Source organism: Amia ocellicauda, chromosome 18 (assembly GCF_036373705.1).
Source record: "Amia ocellicauda isolate fAmiCal2 chromosome 18, fAmiCal2.hap1, whole genome shotgun sequence".
NCBI classification, from domain to species: domain Eukaryota; kingdom Metazoa; phylum Chordata; class Actinopteri; order Amiiformes; family Amiidae; genus Amia; species Amia ocellicauda.
The window spans coordinates 11,457,419-11,476,151 of record NC_089867.1 but is presented as its reverse complement, the minus strand read 5'-3'; the positions used below and the strand labels follow the sequence as shown (position 1 = coordinate 11,476,151).

Below are 18,733 nucleotides of genomic sequence, written 5' to 3'. Positions count from 1 at the left end.
TGCAACACACTATGCAGGTAAAGTCCTATTTTTAGTGCTAAGAAAAAGCACTAAATGTTGAGTGGCCACTATCCCAATTACATGTCTTTTCTGCTTTGTTTTAAAAATGTCTTAATTATATATTCAGAGAGGGAGAGGTATTCAGTAAAAGGTTTGGATGACCCCCCTCAAAAAAAAAAAAGACCAATTTCCATCTAAAGCTAAAACCGTGACACAAAACGCTTATGCTTTGATTACTGGCAAAGACTGCTGTACTAACGCATTTCAAAGGAAATGTACCAAAAATAAACTCCTCCTGAGTTTCAGAATAGTGTCTGTTTGCAGAACATGTGTGTGGGTGGAAAATGTATACAGAGAGAAAGAGAGACTAAATTTACTAGCTGGAGGAAGAAAGTCAATCCCAGCTCTTCTGAAAGCCAGTGTAATGTCAATTGGAATGATTTCTGGGGGTGAAATGCAAATACATCATCTTCTACTAGGCTCAGTGTGTTAAAGACATCACAATACTGCCTCATGTGCCATTTTGTCTTGATAACCTTGGTCATTTCCTCATAGCATATATCAAAACACAATTGACAAATGCAAGAATTGTCTTCGGAGCTCACCTGGATTCATAAGGCCCCTGTCTCTCCACTGGCCGGATCTTCTTCCTGATGATTGGCAGTTTGGTGGTGTCAATAACTTTGGTCTCTCCGCTGCTATAGGTGAACTCCAGGGTCCCATTCCACTCCCCCTGGGCCTTGCACACGATGGTGTTGGTGGGGTTGTGTTTGACTTCCGCGGTCACCCTGTCGCATGACGTGGAACAACACAGTGAGTTACAGTGAGTTTCCCCAGGTCTCCATATTCAAAACCAGTTCCTTCAGTGTTGTTTTTAGGTTTAGGTTAATTGATGGGGTGAAGAATTATGAAATAGATATTTTGTTATCTGATTGTCTGAAATCTACCATAAAAAGGCACAGCACAGGCATCATACAGAAAGGCACACTGTCGGTAGTGAACAAAATGTCTCCGTAGTTACATCTAATTCATCACTGGCTATTGCTTTCTGTCACAATATGGCTTTTGCACGCATCATGCCTCTATACAGGACATCTGTGGCCTGGCTTCTTCTCCCATGGGGGTTGAATACACGCCATACAGCAAGACACGGGGTAAACGAATCCCGCCGAGGACACCGTGCTAACACAATCATGCGCGCACACGGACTCGGGCACAAAACGATGACGCGTGAAACTGCACACACCTGTGTACTTTCCCACCGTAGAAGGGTTTGGTGTGGAAGGTGACGGTGGCCGAGTAGCCCGTCTTGACACAGTTAATGGACACTTTGCCCCCCAGTTCCACCCACGGGACGGTGAGGATGGAGCGGGCGTAGGCACAAGGCAGTGTGAACACATACTCTTCATCGTGCTCCATAAGGCAAAGAACCCCTACAGAGAGAGAGAGGGAGAGGTTGAGATCAACACAGAACACCTTTCCATTCTCACACTCTTCAAATAATCACACTTTTTACAGTCAATCCTGGCCCTGCGTCAGTTCCTAAGAGTCCAATCAATAAATACATTTTAAGTATGTAGTAGAAGGATCCGGATCCAGAACAAACTCCAGAACTGTTCTCTGAGGCGAGAGTGTTCATCAAATGTTGCGGAGTTTCCCATTAGAGAGTAAATCATTGCGGAATAAGAAGGAATAAGAAATTAAGTGAAATCTGCACTTTTTCTCCAGGGGAATTATTGATCAAACGGATAAATCCAAACCCTCATTTGTCTTCCCCTGGCACACGTGAATTCTGTTCTCCTCAGCTAATCTGGGCCGCCTCTGGAGACAACAGTAGCTGCAACTGGTGCTTTGTGTGTTAACTGTCTGTACACACACATCTCATATTTGTTCAGCAGTGAATACACATTCAAACAATCTGGGGCTTCGTAATGTACTGAAAAACCTTTGCAGAATTAGCATAACCCTCTTTTGTGTTAGGTAAGTGAACAGCTGTGGTATTAAAGCAGATCTCTTCTTGCAGCTGCTGTGAAGAGCAGAGAGTTTGGCTGGGATGCCCAAATCGCTGCCCCAGAAGGAACTGAGCTGATCACATGATGAGCGAAGTAAAGTGTGAGGCACCAAGACTAAGTCCCTCGGCTCCTGCTCTGACGGTATATTTAATTGATTAAGTGAATGTATACGTGTTTGCATACAAACCGTGCAATAAAAGATGTATTGGGAGATAGCAGGGTTACATGTGGCTTTAGACTCCCAAACAAATCATTCAAAGCCTTTCCAATTGTAACTGTACATCAAGTGATTAAGATGATATCACTGTCATGTCATCTTATTCTTCTCTGCGGACAGAGGTGCAGCTTGTGCCAACACTGTCAGCCGTGTGGGGGGGCTGGTCTAACACATGGGCTTGCGTTAGTGGGGAAATTGTTTTAAAGAAACTGCTTCTGTTTGAAAGTATGGGATTCTCAACCTCAGCTCAGGGGCTTGTAGTAGCAGAACATTTACCCGTTTTCTTCATTAAAACAACAGGGATAAACACAATTGTGATTTGTTAGCTGTGCGATTCACATCAAAGCTGATGCATAATCAATTTTGTTGCGCGTGAGTTTATTTGTATTGTGTCGTATTGGATTTCGATTCTTCGTGAGAACGGACTGCACAGCCTGACTGATAATTACACAGAATTAAGGGTTCGTTTTTTCTTTCTGCTGGGGAAGCAAATGGAAGGTAATCAATTCATCAAACGTTACCAAACACAGAGGAAATCCCCTACGTCCGATTCATACCTAGTAAAATGGACGGAAAACCAGCCAAGGAAATAAAATCTCAGCGATGCGGTTTTGGAGGTGTCTGGCAAAAATGGAACAAACCAGGGACCAAATTGACAGCATGGCAGTCTTTTTAGTGGCTAATCCAGATTGTGTAATCCTACTGTGTTTACAACAGACAGGGGAAACATTTCCAGTGTAGGAAGCATGTAAATCTCTCTCACACACACACACTCACACCAGGCAGCTAGAAGGGTGAGAGGACAGTTTGCAGTCTGCTGACCATCCATGTCTGAACCTGTGAATGGGCCATCAGAGCGCAGCGATGCTCTGGTATAATGGCCACTGATGGGTCAATTGCAGCCCCACTGCTCTCTCGCTCTGACACATGCAGGCCCTGCTCCATCTGATTAAAAATCTATTAGCCACCAGCATCTCTCTCACAATCACATCCCGCTCCACTCCTACAATATAAATGTGCCCCCAGCAAAGGCATGGGGCCCCGCTGTGCATCTGCATCCGTGCAAAACGCAAAAGATCACTGCTTTCTGTACAGCCAGAGATGAAAAGCAATAACTAATAAATACAGTAAATAAAAATTTATTGAATGGATTTACATATGTATTATTCCACAGAAAATACATAGGTAATAGAATCTATAATTTATAAATAAATACGTGTACAATGTGAGTACCATACATATATTATTTTGGTAACACTTCAATTCTCATTGTAATTGGCCTATAATAATAATAATGTGTTTGCTTAAGTGTTTGCTACGAACTACTAGTTCCATTGTTCGCATACAAAAGCCCATTGTAGGTGAATAATTCAGTATTTGTTGCTTGCTTATTATTCATTTACAACTGCTTTTTGTGTGCCTGAAACTATCTATATTTAGAAAGGGGGGGGACCATGAACAGTACAGCTATATCACTGCTTTTATCAGGAAAAAAACACCATCTAATAATACCTGCAGTACGACTCGGGACCTGAGAAACAAAACAAACCCCTCACTCTCTTCAATCCCATTCAGTACAGTAGGAGTGAGAGCTCTGCTGTCGGTGTGTAGGAGGACACCTTGAAGTGTAAAACCTGAAGCAACCTCCATTGATTGTTTTCAGCGTTTTATAAGGTGTCTTTGTGTTCGAGGGAAGTTGTTTGACAGATCCAAGTAGAGGTTTTCAGATCAGCCACAGGAAATGGAGTAAGCCCTCAGGTGAAGAGGGATGAAAGACAAATGTTTCCGATTCAGTTCAAGCTCGGGCTGGCGCTGGGCAGAGCGGAGGTTTTGTCTGTATCATTAATACTGCACAAACACACCGTCTGTAGGGAGGATCTTTCGCAGTTCTCCACATGCTGTAAACGGTGAGGTGAACACGCCTACATGAAAGCAGAGGATTTCTCAATCGGGCCCCACGTGCTCTGGACAAAGTCTCCAGTCAATATCAATTTTGTTCCTGTACGCAGAGCAGGCCCTGAGCCATTAACACTCTGGCTTGTTGGGGGTGGGTATCAATCGGCAGCCTATTTCTCAAGTGTTATGATAAAGCTCAAATACTGAATCAACTGCCTTATCATAAAATATACTTGTATCTAGGCTAGGCTGTTGCTGACATCTATTATTTCTCTGTGGAATATGAGCAAAACAGGAATGATGAAGTGCGTAAAGACGGGTGGGAGGTACTGGGCTGAACTCGCTCTCTTATCGCATCTCGGTTGTGAATTATAATGCCAATTAAAACACCCCAAAGCATTTTAATAACTGAGAAGAAACTGTAACAGGACAGCGACATGAGGAAATCACTAAAATGTAACAGACGTTATATAAGGGAAATACAAAGGCTTGCTAATACAACCAAACCACTAGAGCTGAAGTAAAAAATAAACCATCACAATGGAAAGAAAAGCAGGGGGATCAACCACACCTGGTCTGCTGTTTAATAATGGCTCCCAATTACAGCAGGGAATAGAGGACTGCCTGGATTTACAACCAGTTGAGAACATGTTCTCGTTTACGCCTGGCTTGGGATTGCACTACACATGTGAGAGGCCCCGTGTTGCTTATGGAATAGAGAGGACAGTGGATTAAAATGAAATCCGAAGGAGCGGTCACTCTGAATTAACACTGTGGCAGAGTTGGACAAATCTCAGTGGAAAGAGCAAGAGCAGTTTTGTCATGCGTGTTTATGATTGAAAGGAGCAATCATTAGCATTTGAGAACAGTTATGATTACTGTCAAGGCCGTAAATATATGAATACAACTTGTATTTCAGGTATATGCAATTTAAACAGTTAACACATGCACTGACGTGTACTGATACTAGCTCTTCTGCTGAATAGTTACCCCTCTAGTGTACCGCCTAGAAAGCCAGTGTGGAGTGAGTTAATGTCTCAGGGCTGTACTTCTGTGATCACGCATCCTTGACAGTGCTCTTATTCATGAATCTGGGAACAATCCCACCCTTAGGTGTCTAGAAAATAACTCAAAGACCAATTTGAAGTGTGCTGTTCTTTCCCCCCCCCCATTACATTATGCACAGAATACGTTATTAAGAAATTCTTAGTTTGTGGAGAAAAGGGTCATTATAGCTGGTATAAACAGAGAGCGCTGTCACAGAAGAATGAGAGAGGATTAGAGTGGGAAATAAAATGCATTTCCTGAAGTGAATAATGTTGTTTCGTATATGGTCCAATGCTACTGTCATAATCTGAGGGGTTGGCTGGCTTTCTCCTGAGATCAGCTCTGTATCGAGCGTGGTTTGTTCTTTCATCGTAAGCAACCTATTCGCCAGATCAAGGTTCAACCCGAGTCTGGTCTCTTCACGGTTTCATCTTCAGGAGTCTCACTAAAACAATTTCACTGTGAAAACGACACCTCAGTCAAGTTAGTCTCCACAATTCAAGTGCAACAATAACACAGAAAACAAGAATGAGACCTACCTTCCCCAATCATGGACACTCCTATGGACATCCCCATGAACTTGCTCTTGGTCCAGACGTGCGCGTTGACACACATATTCCTCTCCTTGCACTCGCAGTAGAAGCCAGACACGGGCGGGTGGTGGGACACCTGCTCAGCCACAAAGCGCACCCTGTAGCAGTCAGCCGGCTCCCTGCCTCGGGGCTCCGGTGGGGGCGGCCTGGCCGGCTCCCTCAGGCCCGGGGCCGAGCTGTTAGTCCTCAGGGGCCGTACTCGGTCCTTGGGCACGTCCCAGGAGCACTGGAAGGTCTCCCCGATGATGGGGTTGTAGGGCTTCTTAGCGACGGCCCCCTTGCGTCCCTCGTGGAAGGCGGTCAGGTAATACTCCACGAAGCGCACGATCCGGTCCTCCGGGGTGGCGGCCGCCGTAATGGTGATGAACATGTCTGGGTGCGCCATGAAGTTGGCGTACATCTCCAGCAGAGACCTCTTCTCCAGGATGAACGTGGGCAGCACCACCTACAACAGCAACACACCCACTCAGTACAGCAGAGGCACTCATTCAATTATTTTTAATCATGCATCCTTCTCATGGGGTTAATTGAGTAATAAATCATGATAACATAACAGTCACTTGAAACACTTAATTAACAACCATGTATCTCAATTAGGAGACTTTCTACTGCTAAGTTAGAGAGTGTTGATCAAAAAAAGTACCTCTCCACAGTGCATTCAGCTTAGCGTTTGCTCATTCCAGAAAAGTATTGCATTGTGAGTCATACCACCTTTTTTATGCCACTTATTTAATTATCACCCTTAATTCTCAATTAAAACCTAAATAGAATGCAATAGCAGATCCCAATTTCAAGCTGCAGCTGTAAAAAGCGTTTGCAGAGTGACCAAGGAGGCTTTCTGCATTCACAGTCATTGTCCTAATCCTGTAAACCTCAGCACTTTCTCTAATGGCATTCGGTCGTGTTGAAACTGCTTCAGTGGGGACTATTTAACAAAGCAAAAACTTCAATACAGATGAGGAGAGGCCAGCACCCAGCTCGGCTCAGAAGAGGGAAAGTCTTCAAGCCACGGACACATATGATTCCGTAATCTCCTTAGATCTGAGGGTGTTCAAAAGAAACTAATCTGCCTTTCCACTCCTCAGATGATGCAGCACTTCCATACATAAAACAGCACATCAAATCAGGGAGTCAACAACGCTAGGTCATTTCTGCCCTCGAGCAACAAATAAAAATGCTCCCCACTACACTAACAGTATCTGAAAAACCGATTCAAGATATTATCCAGGGGATTCAGAGAGTAAATTGGATAATTTAACCTGTTGCTCCAAGGTTTCAACCCCGAATGCATTTCCAGCAAAATATCAAGTCTTTTAATGCTACATCACACACATTGGAGGCTGTTTCTCAAATATCAAGGTACAGGCTTTACAACATGAAAGTGTCTTTGGCTGATATTACTCTAAGCTCATGTTTAAAAAGCATATCAAATTGTTGTTCTTCTGTTCCTGTTGCACACCCATTGAATGGTACCTACGTCACTGTGTAAAACTTATTTTCTCGTTTCTTTATCTTGCAAATCCAGAACGCTTGTACGAAATATAACCGACAGGAGCCATCTTCCCCAAAAAGTTTGAACAGATCCTTTCGAAACCGGCTGGTCTAAATTTACACGTCCCATGCACAGCCACATTTTCTTCCTGGAGACTTGAAAGGTTGTGGCACTCGCTGGGAAGTGACAGGGCTTTTTAATTCTGAGTCTCTAACCTGTGACAGTGAGGAGACTGTAAAATGTTTATCCATAAAGTATAATTAGATGCCTCAAAGTGCAAAGCAAGCCAGAGTGTGTAGGCTTCAACCTGTCAAAAGTTTGTAAGCTGGAGCTCAGCTGACACACACACAAAGGACGGGAGAGACAGAAATGTTTTAATGACTTTCAATAGCCTCATCAAAATCCGCTGAGAACAAGATCATTCCCTATCATTCCGCTGCATGCTTGCTTCCATAAATATCCCAACGATTACCTTTCATCACACTCTGACATGCACCCAACACCTCTGCATTTTGAGACGCATTCTGTAGGCATCCGACTGCATACAGTATGATTGCTGCAATCCTACTGGAACAAGTGCAGGGTGGTTCATTAAATAAGTTTGACAAAAGTTTAGAGAATGGAAATGTCTTTCCCTCTTCTGATGTATTTAACTGAAGCAAAAGAAACACAGCTAGAAGATTAATCACCGCAGCTACACGAGTCCCAAACTACAATCTATTAGCACACAAGATAAATTGTTTTGGAGTTAATGCCCCTGCTGCAGATATTTATAACTGTAATACTCAAAATGGGAATTTTCTAGCTTGTTTGTTTGTTTGGAGTCACTTCGGGGTGCCTAAAGTCACCGAGATATATAAAACATACACATTCTTCATCTTTAAATATTTGTTTTCGATAAGCTTGTATGCTCTTCAATAATCACCGTAGGTTCCTAAGTATTTTGAGGTTCTGTGCATCAAAATCTAGAGTTTCCCTGAACTCATGGGTGTTTGAGGTAAACTAAAATGAAGTTGTATGAAATCAGTTTAATTTCAGAAAGAACTTAAGGGCAATTTAAAAAAAATGCAAAGGGGAAAACACACAATCGCTTGGTAAAAGTACTCTGGATTTTGCAGAGTTCACAACCTGTTATATGACTTTTATATCTTTAAACCTTAGAACGCACTTGCCCTGCTTCAATTGATTTGTAACCCACACTTGTCATTTTCCTGTCCACCGTACCATTTTATAACTACAGCTGCCACTTCTGCTAACAGGAAGGAAACAAAATCCCCCCTATCGGCTCAGTGGAAATCAAGGGCAGCCATATTAACTCCGTGTGTGAACCTCGTCTGAGGCCACTGCCTTGGCACGCTTGGAGGGTTATCACTGCCAATCTCCACCTATTACATCTTCCACAGCGGCACTACAATACGCCTAAAGACACCAGTGTTTTCCTCCTCTGGAAATTTAGGAAATCAGAAAAGCATGATCCGTGAGCGCAGAGCGAGACGGCACACAGGGATTATTCATGGGCCTCAATTTATGAGACTTTTTAGCTATTGTAGGTTTAGACCTGATTCAACTATCTGTATTCAAGGAGAGACAATCAGCTCAGGCACAGTAACAAGAGGTATTCAAAAGACTAACGATGGGAAAAAGCTAGGAATTCAAGACTCAGGAAGGCCAGATCTTCTTGCATCTGGGGTAACTCCATTCTGAACTATTTTCTGAGACTATTAATACTTCCACGACAAGGAGAAGGTGAACGGTTAAGACTGGTAGACTATGTTCAGATCTGATTCAGTTATGAGCATTAGCTGAGAAGCAGTGATTTCTATGATGGTAACCAAAGCCACATCCACCCCAATTTCATCCTAAAGCAACTTCATGGCTTAGCTGTGTTCAATTTATCCAATAGAGATATACCACTAAGAGGTTATCCTGGGCCCAATCTGAAATTTCCAGCTTAAAGTCTTTTATTCCTGTTGTCCACATGGGCGTTTCATCTCATGCAGCTTTTAAATGTATTAGTGGACACTGGTTGGCATGTCAACACAGAGCCATCACACCAGATCAAGATGCAGCTGCAAAAAGCAGGAGAGCATTATCCTCATTAGCAATGTTTTTATGACAAAATGGAAAAAAACAACATCTCCATAACCCCAGACTGCAACACATGGCATTTTGTAAATCTTCTAAAAACTAGGTCAACCGTGCCATAATGGTTTTATCTGATTAAAAAACACACTCCGCCTCTCTCTGCTGAAACGTCTCTACCACCTGATATCTTGTGCTGGAGCCCAGGGATCTGCTGACTTGCTACATTAAACACCTCTCCTCAGATACACGGGATTTGGGAAGTCTGGCTCCAACGCAGGGCCCTATTTCCCCAGTTTTTTTTCCCTTCAAATTTTTAGACTTCAAATTAAACTATTTTCATATGCAAGACAGACTTAGTCTCTTTTATACACACAGCATACACACAACGTCTGTACTATGAGTATAACTTAGTTTTCTCTGAACGCCTTTTACCACTTAAGCTGTAAAGAGTCATAAGATGCATCTATTTCTATATTCGGTGCCCCTAAGGTATTTTATCCTCTTCCACAGTCAAGCTGTGTCTCCTATTCTTAAACCATATCCAAGTCAGAAACTCCCCTGTGTCTCACTGCTCCATTTTCTAAGCTGCGGTAGATACACTCATATTTACACATTTTCTGTGCGCCTAAAACCAAATTATAAACATGTCCGCCATGGCCAATCTCAACATACCATTAATAAACGTAAACCTTGCTTTGTAGCTGTTGCACATTGAAGGCAACTACAGTAGTAGGAGTCAAAATTGAACCCTTTTAATCTCTGATTGTGCCTTCCTCCAGGGGATTGGATTAATGACTGATATTAGAGCAAAAACTGAGAGGGAAACATGTTATTATTTCCACAGAGCCTGGAGGCTTACCAAGACTCAGCTTCATTCTGTAACAGTGACTCGTCTTCTGAAACAGACCCGGAGGTAAACCCCTGTAAAGACATCATAATCCTGCTTCCCGAATCTCCAGTCATTTGGGTCGGCTTTATCGACTATCCCTCTTGACAAGGAAAAGCACGGGGAGAGTCAGACGTGCCTAGAAATGTACTGACCTCAAAACACATGAGCAACCGATGGCTTTCTATTAAGACTCGAATTCTTTGATGCACTTAAGCGGCAGAAGGTTAGAGTCAAGCCTTCCTGCATACGGCCTGTTGAGATATTAGGTTTCAGCTCCTAGAAGCTACAAAACTAAAACGTGTTGAATCACAGGCTAGGTTTCATTCATAAGCCCTCAAAAATTAATCGCGCTCTCTGTTGTAGATGATTGGCTGCTGACGTAACTGAAGAGGGAGAATTACAAAGCAGCCACCCGGCCTTTACATCTGATGAATAAAGTCCTTCGAGGATCTGTGGCTCAGTGACGTGGATGGAAACCATTCTGTCACCGAGGGCTTTTTGTTTAGGATTTTGTGTTGTGATTGAGATGTGTCGCAAACATTTTTGTTGAACCACTTTTACCTTTTATAAAGGAATCAGCCAAAGCAATAATAATAATAATGTTTATGATGAGCTTACATCAGATTTCTTATAAACTTATAACCTTAAACTTAGTAAGAATAACAAAAACCTGGATGCCAGTTCATTTGTTTCCTTATATCTAATTACTGAAGTGCACAGAGAGATAAATCCAGCTCGTACCTCACTGCCTGGATTAGCCATTCGAAAAGCCCATCAATTATAATTGGCTACGATAATGTGAACACAGTGGCTTGGCCCACGCTCTGCACTGCTTATAACACTTCCAAGCCAGTCTGTGTTAATGTTTTTCCCCGTGGGACCGTGTGCCTACCCTGGTGAGGTCCATGCCCAGTTTGAGCTGCGACAGGAGGTGCAGGATGATGCTCCGTTGGTCGTCCATGACTCCTAGGTCCTCCTCTTCGTTGTCTTCGGTGTCGGTCGCCTCCTCGATGGGGTTAATGGCCTCTGGACGGAGATGCTAGACCAAACGACAGACAAGAACGAAAGATGAGCTTAACGGGCACAGCTGGGGTTGAGGGTTCTGGGCTGATCTGAAAGGCACTGTGTGACGCCGGCGAGATAAAGACTCGCTCGCGCCACGCTTGCTCAGAAGCCGCACTACCCTACCCCTGGTGTGCCACTGAGCCGAGGGACGGGCCAGCAGGCTCCGCGTTTCATCTAACGGCACCACGGGCATATCCATGGGCACACCTGCGGTGAGGGGAAGCACTAATTGCCGAACTGAGAAAACTCCTATCCTGTTTTGTTCAGCTGTCTGCCTGCGGTTGCTGGGTTCAAAGGTGAGCGTGCCCCGAAACTCCCAGCGATATAACTCTGCCTTCTCAGTTTTCTCGGGAGCTCGGCAAAGGACCACAATGAATGTTGAATCAATTCATACTGTGCCAATGAGAGAGACTTCTCACACATTAACCCAGCCGAGTCTAGTTTTCTTAAGGGTACACATACACACAGGCAATGATAGATGAAGCCTCAATACATTTTTCAGAAAGACTTCTTTATACACACAATACACAATGTTGGATAACAAAGTATTTATTTAGGAGACGCCCAAACTGGGATTTGTCCTTCTTTAGAAATATCTATCAACGCCTGTTTTATTCTTTATGACTGCATATATATTATATTACAGAAAGCTATGACACAGAGATTCCTACTCATGCCTTTCTCACCTCATGGTAACTGCTATTTTTAAAATATGATTACAGCAGGTTTTTTGAGTCTGGATTACAAGTACAGTGATATTATATAATTATTTTTATGCAGTAGAATCCCACTGATATTTATGGTAACACAAAAAGACATACAAACAGGTATACTATATATGATAATGGTCACTGAGCAAATAATCCAAGGCAGAGTTTCATATGTTTTTTGAATCTGGAAATCTTAACCGCAACAGTGATGTAATTGGACAGTAATTCAACTGCAATTGATTGATTATATTAATTACATTTTTAATCTCTTCCAGGTCAACTCAATGGGGAGGAAATCAATCCCAATGAAAATGTACAAAGGATTTAAAAAATAATAATAGCCCAATGTCGAGTGCACAGCAGATGTCAGAATGGGTAATGAAAACCATGACGCTCAGCCCAGGACTCAGTACAGGACAAACGTCAAACGTCACAAATCTGTCCCTCTGTTTAAACCTCTGTGGAAAAGCATGGAAGTCAAGAGGAAAATCGTGTTCCCAGAGAGAGTGAATGCAGAATTAATGTCAGCTTTAACTCCTGCCTGCCTACTAACGCAGGGCTGAACCTGAATATTTTATACTGTGCCTGGCAGCACCATTCGCTTAAATTACTCACATGCTTCCACATATATTTGTGCAAGGGATTACTATGCAAATGGTGTTAATCAATGTCACAGCTGGTTTTTTTTCTTGGTTTTATACAAACCTACACAGTGACAGAACAGGTCAAACCACTGGGCGTTTTATGCTTTTACAACGGACACTGTGACTCAACCAACCAATCAATCAATTAAGTCAATTATGCTTCTAATTATTATGAAAGCTAAATTGACACAATCCTCTAGGTGGCTTTAAATGTAATTTATTTCAAACCATGTTCAAAACTATTTTTAAATGACTACGTTTTTTGGATCTGTGTATAATTTCAAAAAACAAAAATAAAATTTAACACAGTACAGTAGCACAGCATCAAACCTTAATAAACCTAACTTTCTCCAAATGCTGAAAAAGAAGGTGGTAGATGTTCTGCTTACAGCATATGAAGGAACTGGAAAATATAGAAAAGCCACACACACAACCTGTTCAATGAATAAATCATTTCAAACCTGAAAATGACATTGGCCCACTATAATCCATTGAAGCGTTTGTACTACGAGATGAGATGCCCTGCCTTTCCTGCCACCGGGTTGTCATCACAGTGTCGAGGGACTGTCCTGGTATCGTTCCTGGAGGGCACAGTAATAGCCTGATATGCCCGAGAAGCACAGGCCAAGTTCAAGGTTGCCTGATCTAATACAGAGTACTGCCAATCATTGCATTATTTACTAAGGTGATCAATATGTACTATTCAAGGCAATCCGAAACTTTGGGACAAACCATGCTAAACATACGGGCCTCTGAACATGGAAGCATTACTTTGTTTCTCTCCGAATTTTAAAAGAATCCACAAGTTTAATGCCCACAGACCGGCACGGGCACAGACACACATTCACATTTGAACTATATGGACCATGGTCACATGTTCAGAGTTCAGAAATATGTAGCTTGTTTTTAAGAGAAAAAAGAAACATTCAAGAAGCTACATCAAGGATATTGTCAGACTTAAATGACAAATAATTATAAAATTAATATTCTAGACTAAAAAAAAGTTGTAATATTATTATTATTATTATTAATAGAATCACAACATCAGCAGCAGCAGCATACTGTTTTTTGTGTTTTTTTTGCCTGGTTAGGAGACCACTTTTACAAAGTAATGTGTAACAGCTTCTTTGTTGGAGAAAATCCAAAACCTTGGTTTTCAACAAAATCAGCACAGATCCAGCTACACATCCAATGTAGTACCATTCACAATCAGACCCAAGAGCAAGGAGGGGATACCCACAACACTGCAATAAAACTTTTCTTAAAACGCTGGAAGCTGGAAGCAGATAGTCCAACCATAACACCAAAAAAACACAATCAGATGCAGAGAAATCCCTTCAACTTCACATCTAGATTCACAAAGAACCACGCTCTCCTGTGTAATTGTTTCAAGTCACAAATCAATACAAAATACAGAGATTAAAAAGCAAGGAAACACACACAAACACAAAACACCATCATGCAATCAACAATATTAAATATTCTCTTCCCACCCAAACAACAAACTTCCCCTCTGCTGCAAATGGACAAAATACAATAAATCCCATTAAAAGAATAAATCAATAGGATCTCCTTTAACTTTGCAGCTGAGCAGTCCTGCCTGGTGCTGTAGATTGTGCCCCTGGTGAACACAGTATTCTCCAAAGCCCCCCTGCTGCTGCAAATAGAAACTTACACTGCATGTCTGGGTAAGGACGGGTTTGCCTTGCATCCAGCTTGACCTCATTGCCAACACTGGATGCCTGCTGAGAGACTTACTGAAGGCAGCGTAGCAGTGCAGGGAGCCAGAGAGAGAGAGAGAGAGAGAGAGAGAGAGAGAGAGCTGGCTGTTGGCTGTTCGTTTTTCGCGTGGGAAGAGAACCCAGTGATGCTAACTATTCCCTATCCCACAGCCGCCCACCCCCAGCCCTCTCCGTGATCCCCCTCCCCCTCCTCTTCTACCCACCCCCGAGTCACATGATGCCCAGGATCAGTCCGCTTAATTACCACCAGCCTGGCAGTTCAGGAGACACCATCCCTTCTGAACCTTATTCTAGTGGGTGGCTTTCAATTTTATATATTATTATTATTTTATTTCTCAGCAGACACCCTTATTCAGGGTGACTTACAATTGCTACACTATATCACTTTATTTTAACATACAATTACCCATTTATACAGCTGGGATTTTACTGGAGCAATCTAGGTGTACAGTCCCTTGCTCAAGGGTACAACAGCAGTGCCCCCTACCTGGGATTGAACCCACAACCCTTCACTGAGTCCAGAGCCCTGACCACGACTCCACACTGCTGCCCGTAAATATATATTTATATACTTTTTCTTTATTTTTCTTTCCGTTTCATGTAGGATCCACAGGAACACGTGGGCGGATAGTCAGGAAAAGTCTACTGATCTTTTTACTTCAAAGCACTCTGCCTGTGCACTCAAGTACAAAAAATAAAAAAGGGGAAAAACACTACTTTGTGACAGCCACTCTCCTCTGCCTCTCAGTCAATCAGTCTGTACCCCCCCTGTACAAAAGAGGGAGTCTCACAGTTCATTACAGCTCACAAGTCTGGACACATGTTGTGTAAATGGACTCTCACTCATTCATTTTCCCTGTGTCCACCTCTGTGTGACTATAAATCTTCCCTTTACTGTTGGTCTCAGAGTCACTGGGCAAAGGAGAATTGTGTAGCTGTTACTTTCAACACCAGTCATGATTTTACAATTCTTCTAAAGTTGCAAAGAAACAAAGCACAGAATGGCTCTTTTAATCACGGGTAAATACCGAAGCGAGTCGTTAGTCTGAAGTCTGGAGAACTACAAGCACATCTTACAGAAACTACACTTCAGAACAATTAGCTCCCCAAGAAAAAAGATCCAATTAAAAATGTTCAGAGCTCGTTATCTACTGCAGAAACGTTTAGAACAGACACGAGTTAATTATTCTAACCATAAAGTACATCTTCGGATGTATGCTGTATACTGAATAGTACACACGCACACGCACTATATATCCTTGTTCTTTCAAAAGGTCTTTCACTCAGACCTCAGCCAACCTTAGCTTCCCGGCCGATGCTTTGTTAATGTGATGTAAATGTATTATAAATTCCCAGCGCACAGTAAATCTGTGTGTTTTTATCTTTTTTTTTTTTTTTTTTTTTTTTAAGTTACATACTTTGCAACCTCCTCCAAAGCTGACAAGGGTCCAGTCAATCAAAGGAGAGTTAAACTAGAAAGTAGGCCATTCTTAACTGCAGTGAGACAAATGTGTAGTTATTTAAACGGAAGTAGTGTTTAATGGGCAAGTCTCGTCTAATTCAGTGCCTGACAGGAGTTCTTCAAACACCCACAGCATATTCTATATCTATACAATTAAGAAACGGATTTCAGTAAAAACATTGTGGGAAATACCTAACTGCTTTCCAATAAAGACCAAGAAACAAGAAGAAACGGTTAGGTTGCAGGCTTAGTGACCTACAGTGCACAAACTATGCTTAGATTGCATTTATCAAGCACAAATTAAATAGTCGTATGTTGTATTAATATCTGCATGTGGTTGCATAGTTGCATCCCATGGGCTGGGATGTGTGTTTTATACATGATCATCTGAATTTGAGGATGTTAAGAAAAATACTGCACCAAAACTTGACTAGGTAGTAAGAGGTCACATAATCAGGGATTGGTATTTGAGATGAAGGAAACCAGCGGGGTCATATGACAAGAGTTGTAAAGATCATTGGCAGGGTATTAATAATAAACCATTGGCACCGACGCTGCAGGAATCAGAACTAACCATTGCATTTTGATTTGCTATCATTTCACCTGGCACTTCAAACAGCAGGTATTCTGAATGGCATTCATCAAACGGAGGCTCACAGTTAACGGTCACCACATGCAGCGCATCGCGTCAGATCATGAGAGTCACATAGTCTAGGCCTGATATCTTAAAGGAGTGATAAACCCATTACTCCAAATGACTAGTCTACTGAGGAGGGGTCTGTGCATCTTGAAAAGCCATACACAGGGAGCCCTATTAGGAACAAACAATGGTGGTGGAATTTTACCAGTTTGCAGGTTGGCATTGGGCTGTGTTGGTGAAAATGTGAAAATACACCAAGAGATTGTTTTACAGCCATTTACATATTGCCAATCCATAAACGGATGATCCTTACTTATTTACTTGCAGTCACTTCATCCAATATACAATTTACTGAGAGGTCTGAGAGGTGTCTTAATGTTAAAAGATTTACAACATCTACAGCATGATTGGCACAAATACACTTAAGAACCTCCTACTTTTGTCCTGTAACCAATCAGTGCGAAGGAGCTTGTTCCCCAGCCATTGGCCTATCACCATATGATGCGTTGGGAGCTCAATTCATATTAAAGCAAGAGTAGAATTTAGCACTAATATGATAAAGCACGGTTTCTATATTGGACACAGAAGAGTTTGTTAATTTTCACAATACATTTTTTAACATGGTGCATATGTTAAAATCAACAAAAATCACAAAAACAACAAAGCAAAGCTTCAGTCCTGCAAGGGAGCCACCAACTACATAAGGAGGCAATCTAGTCTCTGTAATCCTTTTGCATCACGGTTTCTTGAAAAGGGGGTCAGGTTTGACATGCCCAGTGGGATAATTGTGATATGGAGAAATGAAAAGAAACTTCCCCATTTCAATCCAAGACAGTTTAGTGTGTTAGCACCAAAGAAAAATGACAAACGGGGAGGCAGAAATGAAATACTGTTCGACCTCTTCAGGGACATGACTCCAGAACCTCTACCCAGTCTTTAAGATCAAAACTACAACAGCCCCGGGTACAGCTACACATGAAATGATAACACTACTCCCTCCCCCTTCTCAGTGGAAGAAACCGGTGTCCTACTTTCTATCCTAGATCATTTTTTTCCCCTCTTGTTTTCCAATATGTCCCATGATTATCGCCCTTAGGGAGAATCTGAGGAAAACACCAGAGTGGTATCTGGACGGCTGTAACAAGCTCTGCGTGAAGTCTGGCCACCTGCTTTCTCTGTGATATATCATTAGTAGAATTCCCTTTGAGGTACACTGACAAGGTCCAAAATACTTTCCACTGTAACGAGCGAAAGATCGCCAAAAATAAAACGTAACAGCCTTAAATAAGACATCTGACAAGATGTAGCTTGACGTTAAAGTTCTGACTGCACTCCACAAATCTGCCTCAGCTTTTATTTCAAATCGTTATCTTTCACGGAGCAGCTGTGCTTTTATTTCCCCAGTGTAACCTCCATGGAGATAAGATATCAGAGCAACATGTTCTAAAGGTTAAGGCTTACATTGTTGGCATGCATTAAGTTACAAAATACATAATATATATATAATTGGAGGAAGGGGAAATTCCATCCATTTAAAAAATAAGCCTTTAAAATGAAAATAACAAAATCCATCCATAAACATATAATACACACACATATCTTTATTGAAATAAAAACAACTAACATTAAAAAACAGACGTTTCCTTAGGCCATCTCAAAAATAACTACAGAAATACCCAGAGCTAGAAGCCAATCAATTACATAGGAGCCAAATTGTGTTTCAGTCATCTCTGTACTCATGAAAGCACCAAATGAAAAGGAAAAAGGAGAAGAGAGGCTGGAAAAGCATCAATGATCACAAGCGTGTGCTTAATGTGTTCCCAATTCACTCTGCTTTTCGCTGCTGCACTTACCAGGGAGGGGAGCATCAATCTGCCGCAACAAAAAACAAAGGAAAGAAAAAAAAAAAATACAAAACACAGTTGACGTTTACGGAGCAGTGGTATTTCAGCTGTGAGGAGAGCAAAAGCCCAGGTTCTGTGTGTGTAGTAATATAGCAGTAATGCTCCTCACTGTTTCGTATCCCGTGTGCCGTAGTGTGGCGACCCATTGGCCACGGTGTTTGAGAGGAGGGTTACCAACACAACAGCTCCCCCGGCACCTCAGACTGTCCTCGCCACATGACCAAATACTACAGGACTGAAAAGGTGTGAGAGCACCAAGCGTCTGAGGCTCTTGTTTGTTTTCCCACGGTGCAGTGTAGGGAGGGAAACTGAAACCCATAGGAAGCCACTATCAA

General features: G+C 42.1%; 1 protein-coding gene across 2 annotated transcripts in view; it reads right to left on the bottom strand.

The window, feature by feature from the left end:
- The window catches only part of osbpl10b (oxysterol binding protein-like 10b), a 79,460-nt gene that overhangs the window by 5,963 nt on the left and 54,764 nt on the right, over positions 1–18,733 (bottom strand). For both annotated transcript variants that reach the window (XM_066690559.1, XM_066690560.1), the window contains 4 exons: positions 11,124–11,270; positions 5,712–6,210; positions 1,247–1,433; positions 606–788 (listed from right to left, as the gene is read on the bottom strand). In XM_066690559.1, coding sequence (XP_066546656.1) covers positions 606–788; positions 1,247–1,433; positions 5,712–6,210; positions 11,124–11,270 — 1,016 coding nt within the window. The remainder of the gene's footprint in view (positions 1–605; positions 789–1,246; positions 1,434–5,711; positions 6,211–11,123; positions 11,271–18,733) is intronic.